At 36.3% G+C, this 27,099-nt stretch overlaps 2 protein-coding genes across 7 annotated transcripts in view; one reads left to right on the top strand and one right to left on the bottom strand.

Annotated features, from left to right (window-relative positions):
• Positions 1 to 17,872, top strand: part of LOC128982142 (uncharacterized) — a 28,560-nt gene extending 10,688 nt beyond the window's left edge. The window contains exons 2-8 of one of the 2 annotated variants that reach the window (XM_054401195.1): positions 11,078 to 11,351; positions 12,075 to 12,188; positions 12,780 to 12,908; positions 14,661 to 14,744; positions 15,429 to 15,560; positions 16,086 to 16,207; positions 17,199 to 17,872. In XM_054401195.1, the coding sequence (XP_054257170.1) occupies positions 11,079 to 11,351; positions 12,075 to 12,188; positions 12,780 to 12,908; positions 14,661 to 14,744; positions 15,429 to 15,560; positions 16,086 to 16,207; positions 17,199 to 17,325 (981 nt within the window). In that variant the 5' untranslated portion in view covers position 11,078 and the 3' untranslated portion in view covers positions 17,326 to 17,872. The remainder of the gene's footprint in view (positions 1 to 11,077; positions 11,352 to 12,074; positions 12,189 to 12,779; positions 12,909 to 14,660; positions 14,745 to 15,428; positions 15,561 to 16,085; positions 16,208 to 17,198) is intronic. The other variant, XM_054401196.1, reaches the window with a different exon arrangement.
• Positions 1 to 27,099, bottom strand: part of LOC128982140 (YLP motif-containing protein 1-like) — a 97,917-nt gene that overhangs the window by 12,214 nt on the left and 58,604 nt on the right. For 4 of the 5 annotated variants that reach the window (XM_054401188.1, XM_054401191.1, XM_054401192.1 and 1 more), the window contains one exon: positions 24,970 to 25,430. The exons of the other annotated variant lie outside the window; for it this stretch is intronic. In XM_054401188.1, coding sequence (XP_054257163.1) covers positions 25,092 to 25,430 — 339 coding nt within the window. In that variant the 3' untranslated portion in view covers positions 24,970 to 25,091. Of the gene's footprint in view, positions 1 to 24,969; positions 25,431 to 27,099 lie in introns of those variants that run through there. 5 annotated transcript variants of the gene reach the window in all.

Here is a 27,099-nt window from a genome sequence, read left to right as displayed (position 1 = left end):
TCAAAACCTTTCGGCTAAATCATGGTATACACGTCGTACCCTTCATTCTGCGAAGGTAAAAATATATCGCTTTCAAACATAAGATTTTGTGGGAACGTGAACATTTCTTGAAGATTACAATGAGTTGGGTAAAAAATATTCACGATATGTTTATGTATAATCTTGTGGTTGATCCGGTAGAAGAGAATTAATCAACTACAAAATAAATCAAAAATCTTTGAGAACGCTCAAAGGGAAGGTTTGAAGAATATGCCTTCACGAAAAGGATAATCGAGTGTAAACAAACAATCGATTATCCTTTAGATTAGCACAGAGGTTAGAGAGCATCTTTTTAATAACAATTTTAACGTCGTGTTTAATTAAAGCTGGAAAAGAAACAGTCAAACCTTGCAGCTCTTTCCCATACTACTTTTAAATTGTAGAACACGAAATTTACTTAGTACGATGAACATTAAACACCCTAAACACTTGACAACTAATTAACTGAAGCTTCATTTACGAAAATATTGTACATAATTGATGTGCATAAAACAGGATTTTTAACAAGATCGTAATCGCAATTCCTCTACGATGGTCACATAACTACGTACCAACTTCCATAACCAAAATTAAATAGAGAACCCCGAGGCCAAATACGGAAGTGTACTTATTATTGTGTGATGCGGATGGGGAAGAGACAAGTTTGTACAACAATGCAGTAACGCTCTCTGCAGCCTCCCGTGATAGTAGCGTCGCAATGTTGACAATAGGCTGAATATCCATTGTCTCAACAGCTAGAAAGTGACAAAACAGCATTCAGGTCACAACGACGTGTCTAACAGTTCACTTTCATTCGGTTGCAACGGTAAACTACCGGCTAACGGTGAAGAGGCCCGGGATACACCGGACACGGACACCATGGTCAACGCCTGCAAAGTCTTGCAAATCTCCATTGCTTGTACAGTACAACATTTTCCACCTAAATTTGGCATCCCAGTTAGTTAACTGTTAATTCAAGCAGGTTATGAAGGAATGTATACCCAGTCGACGAGAGAAAAATAGAGGAGGGATGATAACCGAACTTTGATTCAATTAAGTCGAGTTTTGAAGTCATTTCATCAAGACACCCAGAAAAGGCTTCCGATTACATTCACCTGCGATAAGGTAAGCCGGATAAGCGTGTTTCTTTGGAGACTAATCAGTCTTGATCAAAGAACTTGAGTGATATGATGCTATGAATTAACAAGTTCATAAGTCAAGGTGTCGGTAATCTTGACTAGGCCTGTAACCATTTATATCTTCGATTTCGACCAGCTCTGTTCCCATTCATTATTAAAATAGAAAAAAATGCACCTCCTTCCTCTAACATAAGACTTCAAAATCGATCAAAGGAAACTTCAAGTTATAGCAAACAGAAAATAGTGTGCAGTCACTATTTGGCCTCCTATTAGTCTTCCTCTTATCTCGTGTTCTATCGTTATCGTGTGTTGGTTTATAGACTACTAGCTGTACCCGCGGGCTTTGCCCCGTTTAACTTCATATGTGAGCTCGTTCGCTGCGCTCAATCACGTCCTGGTTGAAGTTCGTTCGCTACGCTCACTCACCTTTAAGTTGGAGTTCGTTCGCTGCGCTCACACGTCCTGGTTGAAGTTCATTCGCTACGCTCACTCACCTTTACGGTTGGAGCTCGTTCGCTGCGCTCACTTGCCTTCAGGTTAGCTCGTTCGCTACGCTAACTCGCCTCCGGGTTGAAGTTCGTTCGCTGCGCTCACTCACCTTTTGGTTGCAAATTAGCTGTTGTAATAAATTTAAAAAAATAATAGTGCTGCACTCTGTTGGTAATCCTAGTAACTTTAATGCTATTGAACATCACAGAACAGAACCAACTTGTTTAATTGAAACAGCTGTTATGATTCATTAATTCCATTTAAATATGAGTACTCATTAGGTTAACATGGGAAACTCCAGAGCCACTGGGGCGGAGCCCGAGAGTCCGATCAGAATAAAAACCACTCAGTTTTCCTATTTAATGCCTAAAGAATCAGTGTACCAAATTCAGCCTCCTAGGTAAGTGGGAAGTGGGAGAATTAGTGATGAGTGAGTCAGTCAGTGAGGGCTTTGCCTTTTATATATATAGATTAAAGACGATGCTTTAAACATGTTATGCATTATTCAATATAGAATCGTTACTTCATACCTCTAAGAATAAAAGTGACACTTAAAAAATGATCACATATTAACTTTACGCACCCGTCCAAAACAACCTCAAGAAACTCAGTATCTCCAACTCGTCTGTCATTGCAGTCATAGAACTATTCATGAAGAGGTTTCATGATGAAACTCAACATAGTCTAACTATTCTATGTAATCAAAGAACAACGCTTGACGCCGTTTCAAAAACATCTCCAACCAACTCGTTTGCTTTGCAATTCACAATAAATCTTAAAGCAGTGCCGAGGCGAGACTCAAAATCCTCATAACTTTCCTTCGCATCAAAAAAGGAAGTTCTATGTTGATACTCGTAAATCTATTCAGTTTTGCTTTACAAAAGAACATATTACCAACTCTTGAAACGACCCGAGAACACTTACACCCACGGCCCAAGGTGGACAATTATCGCAGCAGACAGATCATTGACCGATGTATTAACGGCCATCAATCGCACGCAGCCTGTTGACTCTCTCGTCTGGCGGGTGATGCAATGGCGGCGGCGGCTTACAGAGAGAAAACAATTCGATAATGCGACCGAGACCAGACCGCAAGTAGCTCACGGCGGCCTGGGAAAAGAAAGCGATACTCTCCCTTGGCCGTGCCGCGGAGCAACCGGGACACTTCATCACATTCTCTACGACACCGACAATACAGTGTAGACATATTTGAGATTCAAATTTCTAGTTTTGTAAGTTGTATTGGATAAAAGGTCGACCACTTGGAGTTATATCGAAGATATTTTAGGTGTGAATCCTCATGTGATGTACAACGACGAGCTCTGCATCAGGTTGTATGCGTTTGAGAAGGGCAGGGTTTTGGAAATGGAACCACACGCCACCGTCCTCAAAACAAGCTGATTATTCTTTCTGGATCGTTGTGGAAAAGCTTCAGTGCTCAAGATTTTACACTAAGGGGCGGTAAGGCAACGAACCATTGCCACTTTCAAAACTTCTGACCATCCGACTTTTGAATTGGTGCTCAGGCACTTCGGTGCTATAAGATTCTATACTACGAGCTGTACAGCTGTTTTGCGGCACGTGTCACCGCCCATTCTCACACTTTCCCCTCTGACCCCTGCCCCGTATGTTACCACTGCATCTGGCATCCACCAGTTACAGGACCACTTTCATTCATCCGAGTCGACCACCCAGCCACCTGTGCAATCTTCCCCACCCGTCATTTCAAGTCACGAAACGCACCTCACGTTTACTCTGAATTCGTTTAAAGATATTGCGGCCTGTTTACCATTTTATAGTTGTTTTTCCAGTAATGACTTTTGATAACCCAGCACAGCCTAGGCTTGAACAATGTTAGGGGTTCCGTAGTTTGACAGACGAGTTTAAAATCAGAACCAGCTTGATCGAATGAATTTGTTTATGTATTTTTGGACATTCCCATTCCAACGTGTAAAATTCAGTAGCCTACTGGGATTTCATTATTGCAAAACTGTGTTGTAATCTTTTCCTTCTGACAGTAAATTTGATCTCAAACACAGAACCTACCAAAAGACACTCGACTGATCCGTAGAATATCATCCATTTCCATGCCAATCATAGACCAAAAGGCCATCATCAGCAGAAAACGATGAAATTCAAAAGTGATCTGTCAAACACTCATCGCCCTGCAGAAAGATGTGAGTTTGAAACCACGAAACCCTCCTCTTGGAGATACCGGATCGCATCAAGTCAGACAGGTCTTGTCTTGTCTGGTGCAGTTAGTTCAAACGTCTGCCGAGTGGTGCGCCACCTGTAACGGTCTGTAGGTCGGGTCGATGACCTCGGAGAAATCGCGACCATCTTCTGTCTCCCTCACTCTCCTCTGCCCTTGGCCTCCGTGGACGTTCAAGGCGCTTCGGTGATTTTTCGTATAGAGAAAGCAATCCATTTTTTAATCATGAAAACACGATGTATGCAAGTCATTTATAGATTTGGTGGTCCCAAAGTTTAAGAACAAATTATGACTAATAGTTAAAATTAGGCAAAGACTGTTAACAATGTACTTATTTCAATGGGAATTTCTTAATACAAAATTGTGTGGAAACAATCAAATCCAAACGAGTACTAAACATGGGTGTAAGAAGAGTGAGCTTGAGAACGTAAATATTGACAACCAACTTTGGATTTTGATAGGCATGGGCTCAATCATCTTAGTAGGTATATTTTCTGAAGCTTCACAGCTCAAGGCATTCTATGTTAGATATAATGGGCTGTGCTGTATTAGTAGATATTGAGATGAAGGTATTTCTATTGATCACGTTTATTATGAACCACATTTCAGGTGGCTCTTCAGTTGCCACACAATCTTTGTAGAAAAGAAAATCTCCCCGAAGATATTTCAGGGACGAAAACGTAAATTCACAACCTCCGCAACCTGCTATAGCACTGGACGACCCGGCTCTCCCGCTGTTTATTATGGTTTTCGTGCCGATGCATCTTTGAACTTTCCCGAGAATGCTTGCGGAGAAAGTCAGCCCGACGTTGAGCGACTGCCCGTTCAAACCCTGTTAGAAATTTAAAATCTTTAACACTTGCGCATGCATACAATGCCGCAGATTGTAGTCCACGTTGAATGAGTTGTGACCTGAAAATATCATATTGGCTACCACACTTCAGTTCAAGTCCGTTACAAATGTAAAATCCTCAAAGACTCTCCTGTCTTCAAAGTAAAAATACCCCCGCCGCAGCCAACCTGTAGACTAAGCGAATTTCAACTTGTCTGATTACATTTTTACTAAAACATTTCTATAAATAAGACATATTTATTCCCAATTTAAATAAAATTAGATTTTACAAGTGCTTAGGTTTGCTGCTACGGGGAAGGTAAAAAGTGTTTTTGACCATATGTCAATAGTATAGGATGAAATAAATAAATTTGCCAAATTTTATCAATATATCCCTAAACAAGTAAACTACAACAGTTTTCATTTTCTCCATAAGAATAACATGGGAATTTTAAATTACACTTTTTTAAAATTTTCTCCGTGACTGTTAGGCATACAACAGCGCTTCAATATACTATAAATATAAATTATTTCTTTTTTTAAGCTCTACAAAATGGTTGAGAAAGAAATTGCAATTTTTTTTTGTTTTTAGGGTAAAAAATGGGAAAACCCCATTTTTACCCCATAAAACCCCCATAAACCCCTGTTCCCATGGTCTGATTATGCTGGTTCGCGAACTCGTTCGAATAAATGTAGGTGTACACGTTTGTAATAAATTTCATCAAAATCGAATCATTTTTGCTCGAGTTATCGCGCTAACGGACACATATATAAATATATATATGAATTTGAACGGATGGTGTTTTTGGTCTCTGGGGACCTCAAAACGAAAAAGTAAATCGGTCCCGGGTCTAGGTCTTACCATGAGACCTACGGTAATAGCTTATTCCCTATATGGGAAATTCGCTAAAATAGACATTAAGAACTCATTGATCCTAACCATTGATCCATGTTCCTAACGCTTTTTAAAAATAGTCAACTTGACCGTTGAAGAACCTTGAGGAAATCTGATGATATATTGATTTAGTGCTCATTATAGGGTTTTTGAGGGTAATGTAGGATCAAACTGTCAAAATCCGTTAGCTTCCAAAATCCAAAAACGCAAGTTAAGTTGGGTTAGTTAAGATTTCTGATTTTCTAAGTAAACTTTTCGAAAGTAAACTATTTGTGAAGTTATTTGGAGATTATGGAAATAAATCAAATACTTAACAACGAATTTTGTACGGTCAAAGTTAAGTTCATCCAAGCAAAATTATTAATTATCGGTGAAGCGTAATTCAATTCACTTATCAGTTTGTAAACCCGCATTTCACTTAATACTGCTTTGTCCAGAGTTAATTAAAAAAAAAACAGTAAGTTAATCTTGTAACGCCCCTATAACATGACATAAATTGTAGCATCTTTCTATCGTACACTTTCAGCTACGATAAAATTGCTGAATGCTGACGATTAGAAGCTGGATTTCGTTATGGTTTTAAATTCTGTTTATTGAGCGACAGAGTAAATATAAAAAGCGTTTCTTTTCAGAGTGTTTAGTATCGTAAAAAAAAACTAAAGAGACAAATGACACCTTTCTACAACATTTCACCAATTGTACTTTACTTCTAGGGAGTAGGATTGTGAGAGAGTTAACTTAAAAGGAGTATCGTTTTCACTTTTACTGCAATTGTGGTGATGTCATAATTCGATTCGGCCATTAAACAAAACACCGCAATAATTGAGCATATATCGTGCCTTCCAGTCAGAAGGTGTTCATTAAAGGCTATAACACTTAATGAGCTGAAGGTATTCAACTAAAAATAACATTACTCATGTGTACTTTCAAGCTACTGCGATTTTAGACTGATGCACAAACTAAGTGCAAACGGTTTGTAAGCCTTCATAAGCTAGCGTTTTAGGGAAACCTGAAGACAATTTTCTTTCCAATTCATATACTAATACTTCCAGGGTTTTCAACCTCGAAAGTTAACATCAAACCGAAGGTACTCAACACCACATTTATGGTGTACTCAGCAGGTACTACATGTGGTAATAATTAAATCAGAAATAACAAGGATAGAATTTGTCTCATTGTATCGTTCTTAAAAGTTATAAAATGTTGAAATCCAAAGATGAAAACACAAACTAAATTGTTTTTAAGTCTAAAGAACTCGAGTTTGCTATAGTTATAACTAGGATTGCTTTCATAGCAGTGAAAGCCAGTTGGACAAAGCGATCATGCTTTTTTAGCAACGTAAATCAAATCTGTAAAATACTGCACCTATTCGATCAGTGGTCGTTTACAAAATGCGAATGAAAACTTTAGGACTTTCTCTGTATTATTTGATCAGTGGTCATCATCCTAATTTTTCCTACGTACTGTGTTTAGGTCGTGGCTTGTTTTTAACATATGCTATGATTCTTTGTTTTGTTAACATTTACGTCGTTATTTTGTATCCATTATGGCAACCTATAAGGTCAATATTAAAATTTAAAAACTTCGAGTTACTTTTAACTTACCGGTACAGTATATAGACATTATCCAAAATTGAAATCGGTTTCGTCTAAACCTTCTAAACATTTGACAACCCGACCTTGGTAAGTTTGGTTGAAAATGTTATTGAGTTAATGTGTTAGAGAGTTAGCATTGAAGTCGATCCCAAAGAGCTCTGCTCAATTAAAGCAGTAGGCGCGCATTACTATTCAGTCAATGTTAAGTTTTGGATCAATCACGTAACAAATCACAGATAATTATTGCAACCGCAATTTGACTTAGGTCTGCTGGCAAAATACATCAAACATCAACAAGTGGCCCCATTATTTTCACGCCATCCATTTCCATTTTCATGTGGTGGTCTCATTACTTTTCTTCTTCTTCTCCGCATGGACTTGAGTGACATTCATTTAGTTTGATGGCTGGATCTGAGTATCTTTAAAATTATTTAATAATTTTTGTGTAACTATTCTGCGTTTATCACTAAAAAAACGATCATACTGGAATATCTGAATTCATCTAGTCAAAGAAAACTTAGTTATTCACCCAGTGGCAACATCTTTTAGATGGGTTTCTAGCGAACATCTAAACTCAAATACGTTGAGAACGTGAGAAGATATACGATATGAAATGAGTGTCGAAGAATTAGCAACAAGAGACAATTGCGAGAAAATATCCAAAATTGGGTATCCGGATGAATCTTATTGACTGAAATACCAAAACCTGACTCGGGACTCTCCAGGATCCGTAAAGGATGACGACCTCACCCACCCCAACCCACGGACTCGGTGACTCAACTCTTACACAAGCTGAAGGGACGGCAGACGCGGCGGCGAGAAAGCGCGGTGGAAGTCGATGGCAGATCCGCTTCTGGAGGGAAAGTGACGAGCCCTGAGGGTGTGTCAGGGTAAAAACCCGCGTTACCCATACCCTACTATTACCTCAGAGTTCACTTATGAAGGGATCAGTAAGACTTTATGTCAATGGAAAGAGTCGAGAACGTAATATCTGATGCAACTACAACATAACTTGCCTTTCTTCGATAATTTCAATTACACCCTACCAATTTTTAAGTCCATTGTTAACGGTTCTGATAGAAAGACTAACTTTATGTTTTTTTTGTCAAACAAATAACATAAATTGGCAAATCATGTTTTGGTAAATGAACAGCAGCCGTTGAAAAAACTCTTTTGGGGGATACACGTAGACTATATTCGAATTTCACTCAATGTAAATGCATGTTCCTTCACACATTTCTATCTTCGATGGATATGCTATCAGTAAATTGCAAAATGTTGTGTATCGACCTTGTGAACACTTCAAAGCCTTTATAGGTTGTAGTTATTCTTGTAATTTATTATTTATTTACTAAGGCTGGACTAAACTATTTAGAACGTTTTACGTTCCCCAATGTAGACAAGTTTTCACTCGACTGAGTAACATATCATTTTTGGAAGTTTGTGTTGTACTGTTGCTGTAGCTCCAGGTGGCCTATGAATCATTGGTGACATTATCCCATGGCTACACGCTCTAATTATTGGAGAAGTTTAAATATCTTATCGGTAGTCCCAAGTTCTAAACAAACCAGCCGCGATCCCCTTCATTTGGGGATATGTTGAAGACCTTTCACTGGCGTGGTTGACATTAATACGCAGCCAAACATATAAAAATAGTCGGGCAAACCACAGCGTGGAGGTTGGGAATGAGAGCGCGAGGTGAATATCTGTCTAGAGGTGGGAATCATAATACCAAATTCCCGCTAATTCTCTCGGGAGGCCCGGGCGTCGCTCCAGTGACCGCGGCAGGAATCTGGGGACCTACATTCCAAGGTCGAGCTGGGACCACCGTTAGTCCACGGACCCGGTCACTGGGTGATGAGGTGCTCCAGCATTGTGCAGTGATGCAAGACGTGCGGGAATTATCGTATGTACGATAATTCTGATGAAATACAACAAAGGGAAATCCTTAGCATTAAGTAAATACGACTTGAATAAAGGAGGACACGATAAAATTTGAAAAGTGGAATAATTGGAGGAACCATAAATTCTTTGTTTGCTCCAGCATTGAACTCGACAATTTCATTTATGTTAGACCTACAATTATGTTTGTAAGAAGATTCTGCTTATTCCTAGTTTGATTTAGCGCATAATTTGTACTACAGATTAGGTTTTTGTCTCCCTAGTCTGTGGTTGAACTGTCCAATCGTAGGTTGTAAGTACACACAATTGGACATCTTCTTTACATATTTAGATAACCTCGAAGCGTTTGAAAATTCCATTCACTGGTCATTGTTTTATTTTGGCCGATTTTGCCTCATAATATAGTTATGAATGATCCCGTACCCTCAGAATGGTGTGTTTGATACTGACAGAATATACAGACAAAATACCCAATATTCGAATAAAACTGACGGAAAAAAATCTTCAAACAATCAAAATGCATAATTAGTTGAAAATCCGCATAAAACGCACAAATCAAAGATGCAACACCTTTAAAACCTTGATAAAAACGTAAATTATCCATTTCAATTATAAGCACAATGGAAACACAAACGGCACACCCGTAATTCGCTGTCACCGGATAATCATAAAATGGATATTACACATCGAACATATTAATTAAACGACTATTAAATTCATTCACTTTCTTCAATTAACTTTCAATCACAGTTCCATTCCGGACGTCCGCCGTTTGCCGTTCCACTCCGGATAATCGAGGGACGGATAAAGAGCAAATCAGCGACCATGTTGTCGTGCGGCGGACGCGATTTCCACAAATTTTCCTGATAATTGGTGATGTGGTTAACTCGCGGAACGGAACATGAAACACGTGATCTGAGGGAATCGGTTTGTCTTTTATAGCGCTAGGTTTAAAACTGAGAATATATATTCATACGATAGAAAAATCCAAAACGGTATGCAAAATTGGGTTATGTTAGATAATGTAACATTTGTAGGAACCGAAAACGGAAAGTACATTAAAAAACTCGCACACAAACTTATCTTAACTTTACACACTTATCAGATGATAAATATGGATAAAGCGTATTTCAAGGCGTCCGGTATAGCCTACTACAATACGTAGAGAGCGTTTTGAGGCTCAAATATCCATCATTGCTTTATTGCGTTCCTGTTATTAGCTGAAACGTGCATACTGTAAACCCGTAAAGTAAGAAACACAGTAAATCCCTAACCGGATATCAAACGACACAATGATATATATATATTTAATGTCTACGAGATATTTTTGTTTAGTTAGTTGCCACGTTCACTTACAGAATATTCTCAAGACGTTTGTATTTCCCAACCCAATAGCATGTTGCATATTTATGAGGTAAACATGCACTGGAATTCGCTTGAACATATACTTCACAGAGCAAGGTTGTATTTAAAACCCCGCCGACTTAAATATTGAGGCACGTGGAGTTTAATCATAGTTTCGGTTTTGTGAGAGACACTGTCAATAGGTCGAAAATACTCTAAGTAAGTGTAAATCTAATAGGTTTTGTGAATTTTTCGTTACATTTCTTGATAAAACATCAAATCAGGGGAAATACTTTTTAAATCCATGAAATATAATAAGCATAATATAGCGAAAAAATAAGCCCTAGTGAACTTTTCCTTATTATTAGTACACAATATTTTGATAGTAGGGGTACGGATGGTCTATTGTCTAGTGGATAGAGCAGAAGAGTGTCTTGAAGACGGATAAAAATCACCAGTGGTTTCCAGCTACGTGGGAGGCTTACTACCGTGATCGAGATAGTTCATCCGAGAACTGTAGGTTCACTCACCACGAAAAGAAACACAGGTATCTTCAGTTAGGAAACCTATAATCGAGATTTCACTGTACGATAGTCATTCTATTTCATCCCTTTACCCAACAGTTTAGTTTCAACCCCCGTTTTGTTACAGAATGAGGAAACAACAGATAACAGGATGGTGTATGCTGGCAGTGCTGGGGTGTTCAATGGTCAACCCCGTGCTGGGTTACCCAAGTGTGGTAACAGCCGCCCATCTGCCAGACAACAGTGATTGGAAGCCCTACGCGCCTGCCCCAGTACCCGCCCCTGCGCCTGACGCAGCCCCCGAGGCGCGCAAGTTTGCTGAGAAACCCAACGCCAGCAAGAAGGTGATCGCCTTGGAGGATAGGAACGACATTGACGATATCCAGACAAACCAGATATCTGTGAGTATAGAGTTTATAAATGTTACAAAAGTGAATTGTAAAGACATGATAGTGTAATTTCAGTCGCTGGTGAGTCTACTTAGGCTGTTTTAAGAGCCCCAGATGGGATGAGCTTTGAGTGCCTTAGATTTGGAGAAAATTTCTATAAAATGTTCTTTCTTGGCTTGGATTACAGATTCAAGAGTAGTCAATCATAAATTAAACCGTTTGCTATGTAAAAATAAAAATAAAAAATAAAATCAAGCCCAAAGACAAATTAAATGTACTTTGTTCTCAATGTAGATTGATAAAGATTAGCCTATATCTAAGGCAAATTCTTTGTACCATAGGCTAATTAGTTCAAGACAAAAGTATTCCTGTTGTAAACCGACTCCTAAAGATTTGAATTCCTGCCATAAACCGACCCTTTAAGATTCCTGTAAACCGGAATTAGTAAATATGAAAACTAGTATTATTTTTCATAATTTAATTTAACTGTAATTTCGTATGAGAATTAAATAATTTTTATGCTGTGTAAACCTTCAAGGCAATGCTGAAGTTGTTTGTCTATTAAATTTAAATGACAGTGAGAAATTACGAGATAAAACTGTTGTAATTAAAATTGGGGAGCTGTAAATATGATTTTTAAGTTATGACTGATTTGCCAAGACTCTTCATTGATGCGCCATTAACCCCTGTGAAAGTCTATTGTGTGTTAAGCGCTAAACGTCAGATATGTTTCAGGACGCAGGGTTCTCATGGAGCAACATGCTGGCCATGGTTATGCAGATGTTGTTCAACCCCATCGGCAGCCAACAAGTAGGACCTAACAAGTCCGACAGCATTGACACTGATCAGGTAAACCAACTGTTACAACACTTGAATATTTTGTAAATGATAAAAGAGCATTTTTTCAGCAAGAGCAATCCGGTAGTATAACTCCAGAGGTTGCAAAAAAAGCCACCTCTCTTTTTAGTTTGTAATTGTATTAACTAGACGTTACTGTTACATGCTCTATTTACAATAGGAATAGAATATAACTTATTAAAACAAAAAAATTCCCATTAGCGTAAAAGACCCAAAGTTTGAGGTACGGGGACTAATACATACTGGAAGCTAGTACGGTAAGTTACCACTCTTCTGTGGGGAAAGGGGGGCTGGTCTAGTAGTAAAATGATAATACTGCGACCACCTCTAAGCCTAGTCTGAAGCATTGTGGAAAACAATAAATTCAGGGCTAGAAACTTGGGGAAAACTACTTTTCTCCAATGTCCACCATTTCTCCAACTTTCCTCCCACGATTAAAATAAAAAAAAATCTTGTTAAAATTGTTTGAGACTTCAAAATCTGGGGCTGCGGTGTGGGGTTAAAAATCTTACTACTTATAGTACAGTAGGTTATTTTTAACCTCAATTCACAACCCAACTAAACTTCTTCTTCCATTTCCAGGGCATCTCTCCCTCCCCTTGGGCAAACCTGCTGACCATGGGACTTAAGATCCTCACAGCCATCCTAGGAGGAGGTGGTGCTCCCCAGGGCGATGGCATTGACAAGGTGGACAACTCATCCCCCATGCAGGTAACTTACACACTGATAGCTCACAGTGTACATACTGCAATTACAACTACAACTAGGGGAGTGTTGACTAGAAAATAAACAAGGTTATACAACCTCATATCTTTGAAAAAATCCATTCATTAGTTGGCTAGACCGAGATTCCAGATTGTATTCACAGAGGGATATTTTGTGCATACTAGGTTAGGCTCAGACTAGGAGTAAAATCTTCTGACAACACAGTTGATGCACAACAAAATATTGATTCTGACATAAAAATGTATTAAAAGCTTTCCTTTAGAGATAAAAAAAAAACTCAAATGATTTAAATTAAACCTCAATATTATAAATGGATTTTTCTAGTTCAATTTTAGAGGTTCTCAAATAATTCATTTCAATGTTCACTTCTACAATAATGGGGTCTATTCCCAAGCCTAAGAGCTTTTCATTTTTAAGAAAAAAAATCAAAGAACAACATGATTCAACTATGCATTTCAATTTACATGGTAAATCTAAATTTTCTTGGTAATCAAATAGATACACGATTTTGTGTCGTTTTTTTTATATTTAGTCCCAGGAGTGATTTCCCTTACCATTCTACTTGCACCACTGACTACAAACTTTATACATATAATATGTTAGCCACCCAAATAAATAACTCGGTTTACTTCCAATATTTAGTCCCAACCGAATCAAAATTGTTGGAGGAATGTGCTGTTTAAGTTAAATAGAGAAGCTAGTCTATATTAAAGCAACCATAATAATCTTGACACAAGCAATCTTTGTTATAAACATAACCTTGTTTAGTTTCTAGTCAATAAAGAAACTTAGCTATAGACTAAATCGACTTACATTAGCTGTATATAAAGTAGGTGTATTGAAAATGCATGAAAGTATTGAGCCAACTACATGGCACTCTAGACAGATAATTTTATTTCCTCAGTTTCTTTATCAAAACCAATTAAAAACTTTTAGTTTTATTATAAACCAAAATTAGCTCATTAACTCTGATCTTGTTTCAATCGATCAAGCAAAAGTAAATATTTATCCTTTTGAAAATAATTGAAAAATTAAGGTTTCTACTCACAGTCAACCTTATGACTTTTTAATGTGAAGGACCAATTCTTGAAATTCTGTTTAGCTTTTTTTGCTGTGAAATATGCTTGTAGAAAATCATCTTACACACTGAAAATGCTACTGCCACGCCTCATCTGAACTGTGCACATAATTTTACATAGTAATAGCAATAGTACCGGTAGCCTAGTAATTTGTTTGTTGTATCTTTCCAAACGTATTAAAAGGGATGTAGTCACTGATTAGTGCACCAGCCAATATGGCAACAACATGCTAAAAGGGGAAGTTGCCAGCTTGTAGTTACTTTTTCGTACTTTGTTGGGGGATAGATCGGTTCAATTTACAGCTCATCCACAAAAATTTGACCGCTTTCCTAACATTTCGGATTCTGTCTTACAATATCATACTTACACGAGACACTAAAAAATAACGGTAATTTTTTTCTAAAATGAAAATAAATTAATCTCTATCACATTGTTAAGGCCCATGTCGGTTACATTCAAACAGTTTTAGTCGCAAATTAGACTCTACAAATAAAAAAACGGGGTGTCTGAATAAATCAGAAGAAACATGAGCCACCTGAGATGATCGATAATCAGTTGTATTGTATTGTTTGCGATGAGGGGTACAGAGGATGTGGCTGGCAGGTAGCGTGTAGTGTTTAGGGGTAGAGGTGGATGTAAAGGTGGTTGTGGGTGCTAGGGTATCCTGGCGGCAGTACTGTCAGCAGTGGTGGGCTCCAAGGACCCGGACCAAGTAGCGACCATGGCCAAGCAAGCTGGGGAGGTGAGTCTTGTACATACACAAAACCTTTACAAAATACTATATTAGGCGGAATTACTTACAGAACTCCAACTATCCAAATCATCTAAAGGAGAAAAAGAAATAAACAAACTCAGCAGGTTTATTACAGTTTGCGTTATCCATTACATATTTATAAGTGTCCATCTCGCAGCGAGTCTTTTGGGGTGTCATATCGACCGGCAAGGATAAGTCATCTGCCTACTACCACTGTCTTTTTATGATGTTTTTTATTTGAGTGGTTGATTATGTAGATGAGGTCAGTCCCCTTGAACCGGATGGTTGGAGCTCTACAGTAGCAATGTTAAGTTATATTTTTTATAGTTTAGTATTAAAATGCTAAGTTTTACTTAACACATACCGATTTTATGAAAAATTAATTGACAAAACTGCTATTGAACTGCCACATTAATTGCCATTATTGAGCTGATGAGAATTTATTCAATGCTATAAAATTTATGTTAAATCTTGTCTACATTTGGGCTGGCTACTCTCTAAAACTCTAATTAGAGATTATACCCAGTTTTTAGTACCAAAAATTGTTTTTTAATTTGTGTTTACTTAATTGCAGACATAATTAAGTTTAGAAGTTTTGTAGATCGTTTGGAGACAAAAAGTGAAATGCACATAGTGTAACAACCAATAAACAAAGAGATGTTGGTGTTGCAGTTTATCAACATCGTAGTTAACCTTCTGGATGCCCTCAAGACATCCTTCAGCCATAGATCCATCGCTGCGAGATCCATCGGCAGGAAGGATTCTGTCTCAGAGGCAGCCGTCGCAAGTTTGAGTCTGCTCAAGGTAGGAATGATAAAGTGTAAATATAAGAAAACACTGGTAAAACACATCCAAAAAAAATTAAGCAACAACATGAATGCGATCCATTGGTCTTCAAGCTATCACAGAAACCAGTTTATATGTCACTATGTATTGTAAATAAATAACACTGTACAGTTATAATTTGTAATCGACCAGTTGAAAATCTCGCTTTATATCCAGAGCTTCAAACCCTTGGTCAGTGTTTATATTGGAAGTCTGAGGTAAAGGTAGTTTTTTGTTATGTAAACTTCATAAAAATAACCCCAAAAAATAAAGAAACAATAACAGAAATTGTTTGGTGTTTTTCCTCTTGGCTGAAATTCAGATTAACCTTTCAAGTGTGTTTTTACCATAAATATAATATTTACACAGCGGTAACTAAGTCTATTGCTTATGACTATTGTATTACACACCTCAACCGTAGTGTGTTCGCCCAAAAAAATGACATAATAGGATCTACTACATCAGTAAACATTTTATAGGTGAGCTAATTATTATCTATCACAGGGATACGTTAGGACGATGAAGACAACAGATGACAATTGCCATGAGAAGTACATCTGTGAGGCCAACAACGAATGTGCAAACTCCATGAATGGTTCAAGCACCATCTACTGCCAACTGTCCACGTAAGTCTTCTACTTCACTCAAATCTCAATAAAAAATCAACACTAATTCTAGCTTTGTTGGAGGGAACATAATTTGCAGAGAGCATTAGACTTTATATCAAAACTCTAAAAGATGAATGAAAATTATCGAGTAAATATAAATTGATAAGTTTAACTGACAATGTCCAATGTGTATTAATTCTTTGTGCATTTATTCACGGACAATTGGAAATCCAAAATTTACTATTAATTAATTATATCCTTGTAAAATTGAAACAAAAAATGTTGATTTTGAAGGACTAAATTATCAGGGTCTTCAACAATCAATGAGCGTTAATCCAGTAAAAAAAAACTGTCACATATTCCACAAGTTTGAGTATATTTTGTTCGCATTAACTGCTTCTTTGGTGATAACAATTTGTTTGGTTACAAAGTTTTATTTTATGAGATAAACTTCAACTTGGTGTAAGAAACATCAGTTATTTAGAAACAAAAATTCTATAATTTTTATTTTTACTTTTCAACTACTGTTAAGATTACTTAAAATAACCAAGAATAAATTATTAGCATATGGCAAGTCAGTGGCTTAGTTGGTGGCGCAAGCGCAATTGAGTTGATGCAAATACATTGATGTCATGGGTTTGGATCCTGGTGACCCGCGTCTCAAAATTATCAGTACACTTCACCCTTGTCCAGTACTGGCTCACCCTTTCCTTTGCTGGATACGTTTCAGGCACCGGTCTGAGGCCTATGTGGACGGGCAAATGTAAAACTAAAACTTGCTGCCAATCTCTTTAAAACCCAAAAAATCAACACGTCACAGATCTGTTCTTTATAAGATCTTGAGGCACAAAACCATAACCGAACCACAACCATGATTGATGATATAAAACAGCATTCGTTCATTAATCGTCTTCAGATGACAATAGATTATTCAGGTTAGGCAAGGTATATAATAATACCCACACCCACTTTGCCACATAGTTAACATAAGTTTGTTTGTTTTCAACAGTTACGCAGCCAGTTTCCTGCTGCAGAGGACTGGCGAAGCGCCGTTCGACAAGTTCTACGAGGCCGGCAGACGAGGGCGAAGTGGTGACGATTGTCGACAGCTCTACTTAACTTGTAACGAAGTCTAGTGCTCACCCTCCGATCTCTCACCCTCCCCTTCATCCCATCAGTCACCCTTGTTATTTATTAAGTGATGTGTGATTGTCGACTGAATGTATCGAGAAACATCTTCTTCACTAGGTTAAACGGATAGAGAAACAGAATAAGGCTCCTGAATGTTGGAAAGATGTGAGTTCCGCTCACCAGCCGTGGTTAGTTTATAGCTATCTACCAAAGCAGAAAACATTTCCATTCACATAGGTGCTAGGTCATCAAATAATTTCCAATCCATATACTAAGAATAAGTATATAAATATCCCGATAGATTGATTTCATTATTTATTTAGATTATTATTTATTTGCGTTGTTATTTATTTTTACAGTTTTTTATACTTATTTATTGAAAGAAAATATTTATTGATTTGAATTTGTTGTTCACTGTTACTCTGCGCAATAAGTTTGATGTTTTCTATTAGAAACGATAATTTGATAAATGTTAAGTTAATATAGTTTGTGTCTTCTGTATGAATGTGTGTGTGGTCATAAATAAATATAGATTATTTATTTATAGTGAAATTTTGTTTTTATTTCCCCTACCTGAGTTTATACAATACTGTTTTAGAGATACTACATTTTATTGAGTCACCTAGTTTTAACACAGCTAGGAATCAATCATATTACTAAGACCTTGTAGAAGATATTTTTGAAATGATTGGAGCTGGGTTGTTCATAAATAAATATATATTGTTTAGAACACTAATGCAAATAACCCAATCATACCCCATCCATTAGGGAAGAATGTAAGTTGAAAGGACTGTAAACAACAGTGATATGATGAGTTTATACATACCACCCAACTAAGCCTAAGCTCTTAGGTTTGTGTATTATGAGATATTAGGAATAACAGAATGTCTATTCCAAAGCACTTTGATTACAATTTAAATCACTCAGTTTATATTTTAGTAGAAGAATGTTCTTCATGAACTTACACGGTAAAATAAGTTAAGAAATGTGACATTATTGCGTAGTTTGTCCATGCTGGTGAAGGGTTTAAAGGGGGAAAAGGTTTTGAATAACAACATTATCTAATGTATCTATATAATTAATACGCTACATGAAACTTTCTCGGTTGAACTCCTCCACCATTTCTTAACCGATTTTTCCCATTGACGTCTCATTGGAAAGAGCGTGTCGCGTAGATTTGCAAACTGACCTTTCATTTTTGAAAAAGTCCCTTGGGCTCTGCCCCAGTGGCTATTAAATTTCCCATGTTATCCTTACAAAGAACATCATTGTTTACATTTTGATCAGCTGTATAATTTAATTGCTGTTATTTATTTTTCAATTCAATGAAACGCATTGGGTACCGGTACATTTACTGATTTTGATGAAATTAAATATTTACTATTTTAATTTACATTCATACATATTACAATGTAAAAAATCGAGAAAACCTGAACAATTTTATATATATTTTATCAAATAAGAAAATTGAATTGACATAGTACTGTATTTCTTGATAAATCATTGAAAGAACCGATTTGTTAACCGTGGAAACATAGCAAAGTCATAGAACGCCACCAAGTAGAAGAAACATTAATTAAAAAAAAGTTTACTATCGTTATCATTGAAGGATTCACATTATTCCCATTTAAAGGAAACAAAAAAACCATCTGAACGATATTAGGCTTTTCAATTCTGCATTTTTCAGGTAAATATAATTTACCATATAACAGTAACTAGCCAAATGAATGCCAATTGATGCAAATAAAATTGTGTTAGAGAGGTTATGCAGAAAATCAGGTAGTTCTTAGTCAAAAAAAATGTTATCGCTATAAAAAAATTGACTGAAATTTGTAAACGTACTGGCGACAATGGGTGGTACCATGCAGACTATATTATCAAAGATCAACACGGACAACCTAATACGGCTAAGTGGGAAACATTTGATAAAACTAGATGAGCTTTTTGAAAAATGATCAAATATTTACATGAAATGTTGATTATATCTTTATGGAATTGTTAGGTATGTAATCTATGAGTAGAGTCTTTTAAACTCATCGGAAATTATGAGGACTTTTATTTGTTTTAAATAACTACTTTACTTCTTTGCAATTGCTCGATTTCGAGCAAAGTGTTTACTAGTGAACATTAAAACCGGTACCGTAGAGGGTCTTAGAAATGTGAGGCGCTGCAGCTTTTATTACTACACCACTGAAGTGATATTCCTTTCTTAACAGGTAGTGTCGTCAACTCTTAGCACCACTGGTGTAAACTTATAAGACTTAAACATGAATGGATCATCAAGTGAGTCCTCTTCATATAAACGCTTGCGCAAAGTGTTTTGGGAGTTTGAAGATCTCAAATTATAAATATTACATGATTAATACAATAATAACAGGAAAGGGACAGTGGGAAGCAGCTTGTCTGGAGATTAGATCACGGAACCTTTCCGAGCCATAAGTTCACTTCTCACCAATCTCCGATAAAAATGTGCAATGTGATAATACTGAAAGTCCACATTGGATCAACATTTCGGATAATAAATGTATTCTAGGCGACAGCCATGTCTGCAGGCCTATTAAAAATTTGACCTTTTACAAAAATTAACACAATAAAAAAATTCACTCTTCTTCCTTATGGTGATTTTGTACCGGTACCTATCATTTGATAATATTTCTTTTGGAATACAGAACAATAAATGCTAAAAAAAACAAAAAAACACATTTAAATTACTCTTACCAGATAATTTGAGCTGTAATGCAGTTCTTAAACTGTGGAGTGATGCTTTAGTGCACTGAAGGCATTTCACAATATTCAAGCACGCATAAGATGACAATAATAAAACGACAAAAATATTGCAACTCAAAATACCATAATTTTACACAATTAGTAGACTGTTGTTAACTTCAAAGTGACGGTAAATTATGTCAAATTAATGATTTTCAAATTTCAACCAGTTTATATGGGTAAAAATAACTTGTGTTTTTTACCATTCTGGAACGATAATTCAAAGTAGATTAATTAATGATGGGCCTCCAAGATAACTCAAAATTATCCTGTTCAAGATAGTATAAATGCCATAAAATGATTACCAGTTTCAAGTACTGAGATAAAACAGAGTTTTAATCTTCTGATGAACAACCATTAAAAACATAAAAAGCCAAATTGGGTTTCTCTTATTAACTTTTCATATTATTTCACCCTTGCAGCTCAAAAAACAAAAAAATAGATAAATAAAAGTAAAAAAATTGCTTGAAAATAAAAAACGCGTTTTAATCACTCTTATTAGGACAACTTATAATGAATAAGACAGTACAATTCATCTCTAAGAAGACGAACTGGCAAGATTAGTGTTTTCACAAATATATATATTTTATAAGTGACGCCACTTTTTCACAGTCTTCAAGATTCTACTTGCAGTATAGTAATTGGAGAATAAATAAATACCCACATAAACAAATGAGATAGACTCTTTTAGATTGTAAAATAAAAGAGTTAGTACGCAAAGAAAATCTAATTTTAAAATATTTTTATTGCACATTGGTAAATACTAACACTTTCGCTACATTTTGAGATAAATTTCATAAAACACCAAAGGAGATGAAACGACAAAGGCAATGACTTCAAAGTAAAACATTATAATGATGATGAAATTCAAACTCATAATAAACCAAACATTGTGAATACATAATAAACATAGGCAATGTTAAACTCTGTTTTAAATAATGACAACACCGTTGATTGACTATGCTATCTTTTGCAAACATTTTGACAAAGGATTTAATTTCAATGAAAACACCATATCATGCCACCCACATAGTAAAATAACACAAATACTTATAGCAAACTTTGAAAAACCTTTAAAACAATTTTATTGTAGAATACGCAGAACGTTATGCGATGAATTTTTAACGTGAATAATTATGTACACTTATACATCAAACATTTTAAGCTAAATGTAATGTGGCATAGATTAAGTTTTGCTGTACCATCCCATGTTTTAAAGTATTATCAACTTATATTTTTGGTTGCCTGATAAAGCTCGCTATCCTGCATGAAGTAAGATTATTGAAGCATCTTCAACAAGAATCATCAAAACTGTACCAGATCGCATAAGATAAAAAAATATCGAAATGCATCACGAGGAAACAATAAGTGAAATATGTGTCAAAGTACAGTAAAACTGTAATTTTACCCAGGTGTATTAGACAATCTTAGGAGTAACAAGACTAAAAGCAAAATTTGGCGATAATTTTTAACCATAACTCAGAGTAAAACCGTTTTTAGTATCAGTATATATTCCAAATCACTATAAAAAAAATACACGAATAAAAATTGTTAACCCTTCCCGGACGGGCGAAATCGTGACATAGGACGGGCAAAAATCATAGGAAAAAATAAAAATTAATTTTCCTTTTTTGTGTTTTATTATACGAATATACATAAAATAAACACAATGGAACACTTCATACTGTCCAAATAATTTTTTACTCGTTTTTATTTGAAAAAAAATTATGCGGATATATCCGCTCCCCGTCCGCAGATGAGTAGAAAAGCTGCGGATATATCCGCCACCCGTCTTTGAAGATATGACTATGACAACGTTAGGTAATAAATAAAGAACAATATGTTGTTGCGTTGTTTATTATATAAAACTGTTTCAAGAAAATAACACTTCAAGAAAAAGTTGAACTACAATTTCAGTTTTCAAAAAGTTACAAAATCATTTTACGGGGTTTACAAGGTGCCTGTAAATAGTCCATTCTTATAAAACAATAAAAAACAACAATAATTTCAGTTTTCAAAAGGTTACAAAATCATTTTACAGAGTTTACAAGGTGCCTGTAAATAGCCCATTCTTATAAAACAAGAAAAAATAACAATAATTTCAGTTTTCAAAAGGTTACAAAATCATTTTACAGAGTTTACAAGGTGCCTGTAAATAGCCCATTCTTATAAAACAAGAAAAAATAACAATAATTTCAGTTTTCAAAAGGTTACAAAATCATTTTACAGAGTTTACAAGGTGCCTGTAAATAGCCCATTCTTCTAAAAATAGTCTTTTTGAGTGTGGTACACCTCAAAACATGTGTCTGGATGTAAGTACGGTTTTTCGTCACATGTTTTACAAAAGTACACAGTTTCCTTACGAACTTTGTTCTTTGCACAAACATGACATCTGAAGGACCCCTTCGGTGATTTGCCCATAACATGGAGTTTTCCGTTCAGCCGTTGAATATCATTTTTCGGTCGTCCTGGTCGTCTTCTTGTAAAATTGCAGGTCTCCTGAACGTAGTCTCTTACTAAATCTTCCACAAGGCTAAGTCTAAACTGTTTGTGAGACATTGCTACTCTGTTGTTGTCTTCTTGCAAGGATTTATATAGAATATAAGAGTTTATAGTAGACACTTCAAGGAGCCAAAAGAAAAGTTTGCGATACCATTTTTTAGTACGCCTCATAAACTGATAACTAGATATCACGTGGTCAGCACGATCAACTCCACCCATGTGTTTAGTGTAATCTAAGACAACATCAGGCTTTAGTACAGGAGGTTTATTTGGCCACTTGCTGGGCTTCTCTGTCATCTCATTCCGGCTTATTTTGTGTTTGGTTGTAAGCATAGTTACCACTCTTTTGTCCTTCCAATAAATAACACCCAAGTCTTTGTTTCTTCGTGCTTCTACATCACCACAATTGAGCGGTTTGCTTAGTGTTGGCATTTCCTTTCTATTATTCATAACCGTTCCCGTAACAAACATATTTTTCTTCAGCAACTCTTTAGCCAGTTCAGGGCTATTGTAGTAACGGTCGACGTATACATGGTGACCAGATGGAGGGTCCAGGGGATCTTTTACTAAAGAATCGCAGAGTTGTAGAACAGTATTTGTTGTTTTCAAAAGCTCATCCTCGTTACCATCACTTTTACCGTAATATGGGCTGAAACTGTAAATATACCCATTCAGAGCATCAGAAAGAACAAACACTTTTAGCCCAAATTTTACAGGCTTGTCGGGGTTGTAAACTCTGAATGAAATCTTGCCCTTGAATGAAATAGTGCTCTCATCCACTGACACATACGAGCTTGGCGTATAGAATAGTTTACATTGCTCTTGAATTGTGTTCACAATATTTCTTATTTTGAGGTCACGTGCGCTTCCCTGTTCATGACTAAAGTGTAATCTCCAAAACAGCATCAAAAACCTATCTCGAGTAAAAACATCGGAAAAAAAGGGCATCTTGTTTACCCAGGACAATGAAAAGTAGTCCTTTATATCAGGCAACGGGTGAAGTCCCATATTCAGTACAACCCCGAGAAGAGCTCGGATCTCTGTGGTTGTTGTATCAGCCCAAACCTTTTGTTTCCTTTGGTTTTGAATAGGCAAACTTTGAGCATATAGGTTGGTTTCATCACAAATCAATTGTATCAGATTACTATGAAAGTAAAGTGAAAAGAAATCAATTGGTTTTGAAGTCAGATCAAATTCTGTAGGCAGATTACGACCGTAATTGCAGTTATAAATAGGAATAGTACTTACAGGTCCACTGTCACTGTCGGTCACAAAAGCATACTCCTTATCCCACTTCATACGAAGGAGTTTAGCTTTAGTTAGATTTGGTTGTTGTGCCTCTGTAGACCTCTTTTTAGATGGCTTTTTAGAGTTCTTTGCAAATGACTTTTTGGACGCCATTGTAGATTCATTGGTTGAACTATGAAGGCTTTCTTTTTCCGAGTCAATAAAACTTGAGGCATTCCCAATATCGTCCTCACTAACTTGTTCATCACTAATACTTTCCACTTGAACCACATTACATTCATCTTGAGGAACATCAGCGTCTTTGTCATTTTCGGATACAAAACCATTTACTATATCAATATCATTTCCATCGATATTTGCATTATTTACATCACAACTACGCACAGATATGTTGTCATCTTCGTCCAATTCCATCCCATCAACAGCAACATCACCCTCCGAAAAACTCTTGTTCAATAACTCAATAATATCACCAGAAAAACTAGTACTATTTACGTTATAAGCCATCGTGCATCACTATCTCATTCTGCTAGACAGACAACTGTAACGTTTGGCGCCAACACACAGACAACGTGGTTTTGAGCGCGAAACGTCGTGGGGGGTGTAGGAGAGGTGGTTGGCGTGAGGGAGAAAGGGGCGGCGCGGGAGAGAGGGGCAGCGCGGGAGAGAGGGTCAGCGCGGGAGAGAGGGGCAGCGCCTGAGAGAGGGGGAGTGCGAGAGAGAGCGCAGCCATGGATAGAGCAGGAAAGTGGCGCCTTGGTACCGCGAAACATCTGGTTACTGTTTGTAACCTTACAAACAGACCTGCCAGTCTGTCTGAAAAGAAGGCGGATATAACCGCTTCCCGTCCGGAACATAAAAAACCATAGGCTGATATATCCGTCACCCGTCCTTAATCGCTAATGACTTATGCGGATATATCCGTCACCCGTCCGGGAAGGGTTAAAACTGCGTTTAAATTCATTACTCGACCACTGTGCATAAAATAAAACATAAAGTACGAGATCTTAGTCTAAGAAACATTAAAATGTTGAGAAATACTTATTTTCTATACTAACTACATACTGTAATTTAAAGTAATAAAGACATGACGTACTGTTCTTTCAACAGTCATTAATTAAAACAAGGATAGATAAAATACCAGTGTTATCTAATTATGAAGCATGCTAACCTCAGTATGCTATGAGGAAAGCCAAAGTAAAATGATGACTCTGAACACTAATAACTTTATATAGTCGGTATCCTTAACTAAGGATTAATAATATCCGCGTCCTCCACCTCTGCCTTGCATTTGGAACCGGTTATATGGGTTTTGGTTTTGGTAGTTTTGGTAATCCCCATAGCCTCTCCCGTAGTTACCCCCAAAACCACCTCGGCCACCCCTTGGACCTCCACGCCCTCCCTGGAACCCACCACGACCCCTATTTTGAAACTGGTTTTGATTTTGAGGAGGTGTCTGTTGAGGTTTAGGTTTTTCCGGTTCCGGTTTATTAGTGTTTTCCTCCGTCTTTTTATCGTCCGCAGCAGGCGGGTTTGCTTCAGGTTTCACACCTTCTTTCTTCTCTTCTTCCATTTTCTCTCCAGGGTTTTTCGCCTATAACAATACAGTTAGTTTTCACTGTAGATTTATCAAACAGTCAATGGTCAATTCCAAAACTTAAACAAGAAATTCAACATTTTGTATTTAGCAAAACTTAGGCCAATATTCCAAATTTACTTTTGAGATTTCAACTATGGTTTAAAATTTTTACTAAAGGTATGAAAAAGTACAAACCGTTTAAACATCAAAACAAACAATTCCTAACTTAATCAGTTATATAATTTATTGAGACTTGGCTTTATGATAAAACACATTCAATGTAGAATCTTTAACTTTTTCATTTCTGATCAATAGCAAGAAGTTTAATTTTTCATGATAGAAGAAAACTATTACTAACCAATGAATTTACTCATTCCTTATTATTTGTTAGAATTGCCATACGTCGACAATAAAACATTTTAACACAGATATTTGCAATAAGTACACAAATTACACTGAAATCTCGCAAGTGGTTTTGTTTGGATTTTAAGTGCTAAACTTTAAATTTGTAATTTGAAATGACATACTAAAAAAATATTACAACCCACCTTGGTGTCGACATTTCCAGTGATCCTCTCGTGAAATAAGTTGCTCACCTTTTCAATGCCAAACTTCATGAAATTTGCATTTTTTTACTCTAAAAGTTGGCAAAGGCAATGAAAAGGTGACTGTTTTGAATAGTTTGGATTTTAAAAATCAATAAAAACTCAAGTTAGGCCTAAAGTATCAGAAGAATAATATTAATTAAAGGATATCAGCAACGGATTGTTCTTTATGATACTTTTTTATTGCTATGCGGATCTATATAATGCTCAGTTATAGTGTTTTACTTGGTGTAGAGTGAGATTAAGACTGCCGTAGGTCCCGGATGTGCAAGACAGTCACCGGTTTGTGATAATTGTCTCTTTGTTCAAAAAATGGTTTTCTAGCCAGAGACTATTTGTCATGAGTTAAAATAAATATCTCTTAACATTTAATGTTGAGTTTGAAATATTAATAATACGTAATAAATAAACATTAGAGTATGATATTGCTTCAGAGAAGAAAACACAGTGCCGGTTATAATGATGAGATATGTGGTAACAGAAATTAGTTTTATGTATAATGCTTTTAATTTTTAAGTACCGTGGAAGACACATGAAATAAACACACCCTTCCCCTCCCCCCAAAACTTGAAACAATGGTGCCGTGGTTTTGCTCACCAATATTGCAACACTATGAGTGATGATTATAAAGACACTAAAACTAGTTATTGTAAAATTAGTTGTATCCTTAAGAGAGTAGATATGATTTGAGTCTGTGGTTTCCGTTGAAAAAATAATCAACCACCAATAATTTTTGATCTTGAATCACATAGTGTGATTTTTCAAAAGCAGTAATGTACTATGAGTAAAAACTAACCAGTTAAAAAAAGTATATAAACCTTGTAACAAAAAATCAATAAAAAACTACATCTTTTATTTAACAAACGCAAATATCATTGACGGTGTGTTTAAACAAGTACATAGCTGTAAGAATAATAATTAATAAGAGAGAGTGATAATAAGAAGAATAATAATCCCAGCATTACGGATTATACAGCGATATTTAAAGTTTAAATACTAGTAAATTAAAACCAGTTCCGTTTGTTCCATTCTATAGCTTTATCTGTTGTACCAATACACACATACTAACTTACTGAAGA

This window comes from Macrosteles quadrilineatus, unplaced genomic scaffold (assembly GCF_028750875.1).
Source record: "Macrosteles quadrilineatus isolate MER2022 unplaced genomic scaffold, UCM_ALF_1.0 Scaffold_128__1_contigs__length_305072, whole genome shotgun sequence".
Classification (NCBI taxonomy): Eukaryota; Metazoa; Arthropoda; class Insecta; order Hemiptera; family Cicadellidae; genus Macrosteles; species Macrosteles quadrilineatus.
Note: the sequence above shows the minus strand (reverse complement) of the source record. Positions and strands in the feature narration are given on the sequence as shown.